General features: G+C 41.2%; 2 protein-coding genes across 4 annotated transcripts in view; one reads left to right on the forward strand and one right to left on the reverse strand.

The window, feature by feature from the left end:
* Window positions 1–1,789, reverse strand: part of LOC137999741 (uncharacterized) — a 62,253-nt gene extending 60,464 nt beyond the window's left edge. For both annotated transcript variants that reach the window (XR_011122997.1, XM_068845617.1), the window contains exons 1-3: window positions 1,445–1,789; window positions 1,171–1,316; window positions 979–1,074 (exon numbers count right to left, since the gene is read on the reverse strand). Coding sequence is in view for 1 of the 2 variants with exons in the window: in XM_068845617.1 (XP_068701718.1) it covers window positions 979–1,074; window positions 1,171–1,316; window positions 1,445–1,649 (447 nt within the window). In the remaining variant the exon portion in view is untranslated. The remainder of the gene's footprint in view (window positions 1–978; window positions 1,075–1,170; window positions 1,317–1,444) is intronic.
* A 308-nt stretch (window positions 1,790–2,097) lies between these two features.
* LOC137999742 (ankyrin repeat and SOCS box protein 13-like) overlaps window positions 2,098–10,000 on the forward strand; it is an 8,457-nt gene continuing 554 nt past the window's right edge. The window contains exons 1-3 of one of the 2 annotated variants that reach the window (XM_068845618.1): window positions 2,098–2,126; window positions 5,975–6,276; window positions 8,736–9,213. In XM_068845618.1, the coding sequence (XP_068701719.1) occupies window positions 5,983–6,276; window positions 8,736–9,213 (772 nt within the window). In that variant the 5' untranslated portion in view covers window positions 2,098–2,126; window positions 5,975–5,982. Of the gene's footprint in view, window positions 2,127–4,566; window positions 4,687–5,974; window positions 6,277–8,735; window positions 9,214–10,000 lie in introns of those variants that run through there. The other variant, XM_068845619.1, reaches the window with a different exon arrangement.

Consider the following 10,000-nt stretch of genomic DNA (forward strand, 5'->3'; position numbering starts at 1 on the left):
CAACCGTTAGAATATGAAACTGGTCTATTGGTGAGTTACAACGCTTGTCTTCAGGAGCTATTGTTGTTGATTCAATGGAGGATTTCAGGAGACCTCAATATGAACCCTGATGAGTAACTACTTTTCCAGTAACAGTACCTGTAACGATATGGTTACAGTACCTACTCCACATAAAGTAGAATAGTGCGAAAAACATCTGCAAAGAAACTGTGCCCAATTCAAGACTTGAGTGAACAAACCATACCCTATTTCAGACCAAAATGGTCAAAATCAATACCCTATTTCAGACAAATATGGCTAAAAAACCATACCCACTGGGCCATTTTCAGAGGCTTCTTTACACACAAGTATTGCAGGCTCATATTTTATTGCTAAACCGCTGACAACACAATGCAGCCTGGCGATTTTGTGACTAAGATGTGCGAAATTGCAACCAAATTTTCGTATCTTATCGCAAAATGCTACTGGGTTTTTTCGTTAATTTCGAGCCCTGCTATAAAGCCCATATCAGGGAGTACTACCCAGGATCTCAACATTTTTGCTGGAGGTTATCGCCAACACTGAAAAGCCGGTGGGTCTTAACCACAGGTCACAGGTCAGAGTGCATGTCACGGTGCAAAAGATAAATAAACAACACCAAAACTGTTGCCTTGCCCTAATCACTCCGCAAAAATGTTGTTTCAGGCCTGGGGAAACTTCTGGCTTAGTTGTTCATCTGTGGAGAAGACTTGTAGTCTTGGCCTGTGGAATGTGAGTTGTGCTTTTTGACCCACCTCGCCATATCCACATGTCCGGTAACCAAACAGTTTTTGATGGGCACTCCATTTAAATCTAGGGAAACTTAACCTCAACTGTTTACATGTATACAAAAATAAAAGCAGTGGTCTCCTGCCTAATCACTATCCATGTTACAAGATTAACTCGAAATTAAAAAAATATTGTGCTGACGAGACCAAGATTTAAAACGATCTAACAAACCTCTTGGCGATTTGATGTGTAGCGAAACGCGTATTTGTCTTCAAGTTCTCGAGGATTTCGGCCTTCGCTTTTCATGGACTGTTTCTTTTCTTGGTACTGCAACATAAAATAAAAACAAAAATGCTGACAAAGCGTTTAAAAAGAGTTCATTATGGTTTAATCTGAAGTTTTCGGAATGTATAACTTATCTACCTCTTTGGACAGCTGATCGTTAGAAACAAGTTCCAGCTTTTCAAATTTGAAGGAAGCTTCGGAATTCGGGTCTCTGAAAGTCTGCACGACATTTCGAAGAAGATCCTTGCCTTCTCTTGTATCAAAATTGGAAAGCTGAAGAAGTTCTAGAAATAAGAAAAATATGTATGCAATAAGCTTACTTAACTGACGCGAGCCGATTTGAAGAAACAAGACATTCGAGATCATGAATACATGCGTTGTAATACAAGTTGACGTAGTTGCTTATTCATACCATTTGCCGCTTTCTTTTTTCGTGGGATAACAAAGTTTGCTATTTTAGTTTTAATAGGCCGTGGACGTGGTCTACCAGCATTATTCAGTCGATTAGCTCCTTCCGAATTCAAACGCGATAAGAGTGGAGTGTCTTCATCCAAGTCAGAGCTTGATACCTCTACTCGGTCAATGCCAACTTGACCTTTCTTCAGCGGAGCCAACATTTTCCTCGAACAACTTTAAGAGATATTTCCTTCGCTTGACTTCTCTCTGCATGGCTTTTAAGTTGCCAAAGAAAATGAAATTCAAGCTAGCCAGTAGTCATTATGATTGCCAATCTTCCGTGACAGCCATTTTGCTTCAAGCAAAGCACGATTATGACCGCGTGACTGAAATGCTAATCAAGCAAAGCGCGGGAAGGAAACCTCGCCCCCCTCTGGGATGAGATTAACCGAACTTTATAAAACAGCTATAAAACATCGAAACTAATTTTCCTTTTTTTCTTTTTCAGCATATAATGATAAAATCATAACTGATAACTTATAAAGTTGAGTATTTCTTCTACCGAAGACTCACGAATTTTTATTTCACTTTCGAACTCATACCTCCCCTACACGGGAATCTATCCTCCCTCTGTGGCCAGGCCTTGTTGACAACGTGAAGCCGGCCACAGTAGATGCTGTTAATGTTTGCTGTCGAAGGTAGAATTACTGCTAAGAAATCCCTAGTCAGCTTACTTGAAAGCCTTACAATTGCATGGAAAAGTAACTGATTTTATCTTCTAGTTAATATCGTCGTCTGACTCATACCTTTTGCAAAAAAATTATCTTAAGTACATGCGGTTTCAGCTAGATTTGAGAGTTTCGATATGTACCAAAGTGATATTAATTTTTTCGGCAATAAGGAGCAGAGAGACGGGCCCAAAATCCTCAAGTTGAAAAATGGGTTCCGATTCTTCGTCTACCTCAAAATTGCGATTAAAGACGGTACGACTTTGGCACTGCAACTGGCCAACTGGCTTACGTCATGACTTCACCTAACTACGATTCTCAGTTTAGTATGACACTAGGGAAGTTTGGTGACAAAGTTTCAGCGTTCAAGTTACCATGTTGTCAAGGGCAACTTCCTTTGTTTCCAAGATTAACTTTCAGGGCCTTGACGTCACGAGCGATGAGCCCGCCAAAATCTACAACTGGTAACGGTTAAATTCAAACTGCCGACCGTTACGTTCGCGCGAAAATTTTTCAACATTGATTTTTTTCTGAAACTTTTACCACTGTAAGATAATGAGTTAGTTATGTCAGAAATGTAAAAAAAATGGGGGGTAACCGACTTCATTTTGGAGAGAACATGCCCGGAAAAACACCCAAAATGTGACAAAATCGGGCTTTGTTAGCGAATAAGGCCAGTGTCTGTAAACCCAAATATATTGCAATTAAATCTTTGAAGTGAAATCTTCTCTGCCAAATATTGTTTAAGTGGACTTATTAAATGAATTTAGTCAACTGGCGAGGTTCCTTAAAGATCAAGTTCGCATTTAGCGACCACAGTTTCATGCGCCTTGCAGCCGCAAGATGGCAGGATTTGATTTCCCGTGAGCAGAAATCTTGAAATTTTTTTAACTTCCCACATTGATTTTTTGTTCATTTTTGGACAACGTGGAGATAATTGTAAATAAAATCCGTTTCTGGAAAGAAAAATAGGGGTCACCGAACGTCCAAGAGCGTTAAATGCAGGCAAAGCTATAGCAATGGCCTTTTGCCCTATCATTTCTCATTTTATTACTTAGTGCGCGCGCTCGTGTATGACGTGGCGTGTGCATTTGCATGCGCAGTAAGGATGCGCAGAAACAATTGGCGCGAACGTCCTTAAATGACATCAAACCCCCAAAAAGTTACCCTTGGAAACGAAGCAAGTTCCCCTTGGCAATATGGTAACTTCAACGCTGAAACTTTGTCACCAAACTTCCCTAGTGTCACACTCAACTGAGAATCTTTAGTAAATCATGTCGCATAAGTATTTACTGAGTTAATTGGGCTGTGTGCGAATGGTCGAAAGTCATGATGCAGTGCTATTTACGAAAGTCACAAGAACAAGTTGTACCATGAAAATCCCCTTTATCGTAGACAATGCATAATATAATGGCTTTATGGTGTTTTGAGTTAATGATACTCCCTTTGCCCTAACTTATCCCATGACCTGAACAATCGATGGAATCGATGATCGATGAAAATCGATAACAATCGATGGAAATCGTTATCAGTTAATCGATTGATATTGATAATTGATGGATAATCGATCAAGCAAGTTTGTGATTATTGATTGTCATTGATTATTAATGTCATTAATAATCTATGAGAATTGATTAATATTATTATTAAATAACATCGATCTTTATTGATTACCAACAAGAATGCCAACTCGATGGTACTCAATGAATTTCACCACCACTTTTGTGTGATTATCAATTGGTCATCGCTTGGCCCATGCCAATCAATGCCAATTAATTAACCGTAATCGATTGCCATCGATTGATCGATTGACTTTCCGATGATCTATTTCCATCGATTGTTCAGAGCCTGCTTATCGCTGTTTGCCAGTACAGGAGGGAGGTAGTGTAGCTGAGTCACTTATGTCCAGAAATACAAGTGATTAGATGCTCACCTAAGTTCACCCAGTTAAGCGGAAAACAAATGATCTGTCAAAGTTAAAGTATTGCCAAAGCGACTTTAAAAAGATTGTGTTTTTGCGTGGCGGTTCAAGCTATTTTGAGTTTTTGTTCTTCCCTTGCATAGGATGTCATTTTTCGGATTTGGGCCTTAAATAGGGTATCAATTTTCGTTGGATTGTTCCTTAAATAGGGTCAGGGTTTAAGACCCTTCGCGGCACACACCTATCCGGACTTTATGGGAGTACCCCCCCCCCCCCCCCCCCGGGTTGTCAGACCAGCAAACACAAAAGAAAAGAGACCTCTGCTGGCAGGGAACCTTTAAGTCTAAGCATTTGCAACACATTTTGAACAATAAGGAAAGTGTTTTGTTAAGCGTTATTCTTTGGTTGGGATAAATGCAGCTGTTTATCTATATTTGAGAAACAGCGTTAAGGGGACACTGAGGACACTGAGACATAAATTGTCTGTATTCCAAGACACGCCTGATATGAAGTTAGAAACGAGAGTAACAGAGTACTTTGTGATGCTCTTCAAAATCGGCACACCCTCAGTTACGTGCATTTCTGGACATATCTCAGCTGAGTGGTTAGGTGAGTGAACTAGTCTTTGGTTCAAGTCCTGCTCTCATTATACTTGCTCTCCAAAGTTGTTCAAAATGTGCCTTAATTTAAACACCCAGCTGCTCTTGTAAACAGCCAGTTGGGATTCTTAGAAATTTATTGGGTCTACTTGCACAATAATAAATTATTATTGTTGTTTCATTTGTCCCGAAAAGCTCCCGAGTAAACGAATAGGGAGGGTTTGGTTAGTGCAATGGTGAGCAAACTTGACTGTCACCCGTGTGTCCTGGAATTGATTGCGGGACTCAACCAAACATGTGGGTTAATTTGAGTTTTTTGGTCATCCACTTTACTCCAAGAGGTTTTTCTGGGGAATGGTGCCCGGTTGGTAAGGAGGGGTAGGAAATAGCATAATTTTCTTCTTCTATTGCTCGTCTTTGTCGTGAAGCAACAACCACTTTGGAAGTTTGATGTGGTTAAATACAATTTAACCTAGTTAACAACAAAGAGATGCTGGTTTTCTTGTGCATCGGGGTCCATGATGGAGTGGTTTGCTTAGCGGTCAGCGGTCTCAGGCATACGTGCACAGGCTCACGTAGGTCACATGGTCTCAGTGTAGCGGTTATTTGGATCCACGTTGGGAAGAGTGTTGTGCGGCCTTTGCTTTTCTTTAAGCGGTTGTGCCTTCTTATTTTTCTGCTTCCCTCCCACTACCCCTCCCCCCTTTTTTTTCTCTTTCCACTGTTATCACAGTGTGACGGGTTCCCGGATGTCCCTGTGTGTGGGGGCTCATGACTGGGTTGCGGGGATTGCTAGCCATGGGAGCGTTTTACTGTCTAGGGGCTGGCTGATCACAGTGGAGGCCCCTGGACATCCCAGGCACCCACCTTCCACTCAGCTCGATGCAGTTGTTAACACTATATTGAGCTTGAGATAACTGCCCTCTGCATTTTCCACAAGACATCTCTCCCTTTAGCACAAAATAACTTTCTCATTGTTCCCTTGAGTTGCTTCAACCATCCCCCTCACACGCCAATGGTAATGTTGCACTGCTCGATGTTGTATGCAGGGTATTGCTTCTTTTTCTCCCATCGCAAGAGCCTGTACTTCTCTGTCTTCTCCTCACACTTCTTTTCGTGATTGTCTAGCCATGGGCAGTTCAACTCTTCTCCCCAAACCCTTTTTGACTGATGGTCCACATTCTGTTGACCTTGGCAATGCTTATTATTATTATTATTATTATTATTATTGTTACTTTAAATCTTTAAATTTAAATTGCACAATGCCTTGTAGCATGTTTTCTTTTCTTTTTCTGCAGCTTAAAGGATGGACCCAAATGAGTTTTTTTTTCAAGCAATCAGTGAAAACAGACATCCATTACAGTACATTAAGAGTATACTGGCCCGTCCAGATGTGTCTGTCAACTTTGCAAATCCGAGAAATCACCAGACAGCCCTCCATGTTGCCGCAAAGCGAGGAGATGTAGATCTTTTAAAGTTACTTATATCTTGTGGAGCTCATGTGAATGGAGGGTCTGTTGATCTCATGACACCCTTGCATGAAGCATGCTTTGGTGGGCATCCAGCTGCAGTGTCCATTTTGATCTCTGAGGGAGCTGAGGTACCAGGGTATATTTTTTATTTTATTTTACAGAGCTGTGCTGTTACAGAACAACAGTAATTTTTGTTGTATTCATAAAATTTGATTAATGAAATGCAAGCGCAATCCTTTTGATTGACCTCAGAAAACGTCATGTTACTTCTCAGGGTCAACCACCCATTTGTAACAACAGAGTAAGCCTGAGTTATTTTAAGTGCATCTTACAGCACTATAACTGTTTATTGCAGGAAGGGTAGCTGAATTCAACGCTTTATTCTTCAAACGCAACAAGGATTACAATTTCTACTCGACACAACAAATTCAACATAAACACACGAGCACATGGAAAAATTTATGCGGGGTGTCCCGAGCCCCTGCATCACTGGGACCCAGGGTCCTCATGTCCCACAAAAATAGAAACTTTCAGTTCCGAACAGTGGCAGTAATAGGAATTTTGCGATACCCATCAAGATCATTCTATATCTAGTTACATGCATTCATAGACTTCAAAACACCAGTTTACGTGGTGTGACCCCAGGGGGTGTACTTCCTATTAATAAGCTAATGGGGATGTGCTGCTAGATGGGGTCGCATTTTCACAACTGGCTTGACTAAAGTGGGGTTGCATTTTCAACAGAGTTCCTGACATAGTTACTAGAATGGGGTCGCAAATTGTCGGGATTTTGGCAGTAAGAAAATTCTGGCTAGTGAGATTTAAAATTGAAAAGATTCGCGGTAAAAAAAAAGTTGTTACAGAAAGAACTGTAGTGCTGTTGATTTAATATTTACTAGTCGCATTATATTCCGTTTTGAAATTACAATTAAAAGGCTATCATGTAAGGTTTATGCGTAAACAGAAAGTGACTAAGTTGGGGTCGCGAAAATTATATTTACCCAAGAGTGACTAAGATGGGGCTTATAATTGGGCATAAAATAGCCTATAAAGGGAAAGGGGTTCTGAGAGGCCAGCGGTACCTACCCAGCGAAAATTGACCCAAGTACCCCCCACCCCCCTCCGGGGGTGTGACATACTTCACGTTAACCCATTTTGAATTGAGCTTCTAAGCTGGCCTCATTTTGCCGGAGAGGATAGGCAAGCCCATAACGCTGGAAACTCCATGCCTTACTCTTTTGGAACAGTGAATGCGTTCTTCAGTGTCCCACGGACATGAACAAGGGTGGGGAAACATGGCCTGCAGTTTATTGTCCTTATCCCAGAAGACTTGAAAGTCTAAGCAGTACTTTTTCCTTGACTATTTTAATACCCAGAGTGCTATTCTCCTTTGTTACATCAATGAATGAATTAGTTAACTTTATTTGGAAGCATGTGACCTTGAAGTGGGGATTTTATTTAGGACACCAATGTTATGCCCAAATGTGGACAAAAATCCAATCAAAGCTGCATGCATGGAAAAAGGAAACTTTTAGACTCAAAAAACCCCAGCTCTAAACAAGATTTAAACTCTTCAAATTCACGAGCTTCTGCTTTATTTAAGTGTCAACTGTATTTTGCACTGTGGTCCTAATAGATCATATTTGTATTGTCAGTATTGGACTAGCTTGCAATGGAGGCTAATGCGGGGAAATGTTTTGAAATGCAAAGTTCCAGTCAAATACTGAGAATATGAATACGGTCTATTGGGGACATTGTACAGAAATCAAATCAGACAGCAAATATCAAATCATAGTTTGGTTTTTGAGGAGAGGGGAAAACCAGAGTACCCAGACAAAAACCTCTTGAAGCAGAGAAGAGAACCAACAAACTCAACCCACATGTGATACCAAGTCTGGGAATCGTACCCAGGCCACATTGGTGGGAGTCAAGTGCTCGCACCACTGCGCTATCCCTGCTTCCCCCGTCCTTTCTTCGGTTACGGTCGTTTCGATACAAGTCGATTCGATACAAGTTGAGTTGTTTCGATACATGAAGTTGATTCAATGCATGCAGAACGTCGAACAACCAACCTTAAAACTACTTATGTTTGAGAATGTTCGAGCGAGACTTCTATCGATCTTTATTGCAAACGATGTAGCTGCCATACGTTTATCGAATAAACTTTGGTGATTTCTCGAAATGACTTCAGTTTGTATCGAATCGACTTGTATCGAAACGACTGTGTATCGAATAGAGTTGTACATACGGGTTATTGACCAAGCGTGCGGTCAAGATGGCTCGATGGTGGCCAAATTGCGTGTTTATGGACCGAGACGAAGTCAAGGTCCATAAACACGAAAAAAAGAACGAGGCCAATATCCAGCCATCTTGACTGAACAAGCTTGGTCAATAAAGGATTTATTATATGACTTAAAACACCAAAAAATGATCTTTGATCTTGTGGGACCAAGCGAGAAATCCCGAGCGGGCAAGAAAGCTCCATCTTGCCCGCTCGGGTAGCCAATCACAGCGCGCGATTTGGTTCATCTTGCCGGCTCACGGAGCTAGTCATATAATAAATGTTCATACTGTTTTTTGTCCCCAGACCAATGCCCGCAACATAGATGGCAGTACGCCATTGTGCTTTGCTTGTGCCAAAGGATCTCTTCAATGCGCGCTACTTGTTATTAACGCTGGTGCAGAAATCAATCCCTCATTGACCATAACCTTCCCACCCCTGCACGAAGCAGCCTTAAATGGACACGTTCACTGCTTAGAAATGTTGCTGAAAATGGGAGCAGATCTGGAGAAATCTGAAAATCAATTTGGAACTGCTTTGCACGTAGCCTGTCTCCGTGGCTACGTGGAATGTGTGCGTAGCTTGCTTCACGCAGGTGCCAATCCGAATCCGATCAAAAGGCACCAGGCCCCTCTACACACTGCGGCCCTTTGCGGCTATAAGGAATGTGCAGTAGTTCTTCTCGACTATGGTGCGAATGTGTACCAAAGAAATTCCCAGAGTAAGAGACCCTTGGACTTAGCAACAGATGCATCCTGCAGAAAAATCCTACTGACTCAGGCTGGTAAGAAAGTAACTAAGGTTTTTTTTTCTCATGATGTGAATGAGAGTGGACTACATTTCTAGTCGAATTTGCTTTCTGATCTATCCGCAAACTTCTTTTCCCACCCTTCCCCGCTTTCAACCCCTTTGGTTTTCGAAAACGCTTTTGAAAGTGGAGACTGAAAACGGAGGTCTATCGTTCTACGGAGGTTTTCGAATACGCGTTACGTCATAATCTTATTCATGCCTCACAGTTTCCCGCGAGCTAAGATGTTGGCAAAACCTGGTAACAAAAAAGCATAGTCTCCGTTTTCAGCCTCTAGTGAGGATGACCGAATACGATGTGAAAACGCTATTGTGGACGCAGATCTTTTTATCCATGTTCAAGAAGCCGGAGGTTTTTTGAAAACGCATTAGTGTGGACGGGCCGCAAAAAATATCCAATAAGTTCTCACAAATTTTATTTCTGGAATGTGGACACACACTTTCCATGTTTATCGAATTGGACTAGTAATCGCAAAATTATTACAATAACGGGAAATAATATGCTCTAAATTGCATTGGCATGCAAGAAAATTACGCGCCTTTGGAACAGTGTGGAATTCTTAGTTTTCACGTGACGTCATCAAAACTAAAAAATAAGGAATTATCAGTCCTTTTGAGATTTTAGTTTAGTTAGTTATTAGAACAGCTGAAGACATATCTTTTCACAAATTTTTGGTTTGATAGGGTTTTTCTTCTTGTGATAAAGCAAGGTTGAATTTCTAAGCTTTTGCGTGACACGATATTAAATGCTACTGGCACGTAGG

Source organism: Montipora foliosa, chromosome 4, assembly GCF_036669935.1.
Source record: "Montipora foliosa isolate CH-2021 chromosome 4, ASM3666993v2, whole genome shotgun sequence".
Classification (NCBI taxonomy): Eukaryota; Metazoa; Cnidaria; class Anthozoa; order Scleractinia; family Acroporidae; genus Montipora; species Montipora foliosa.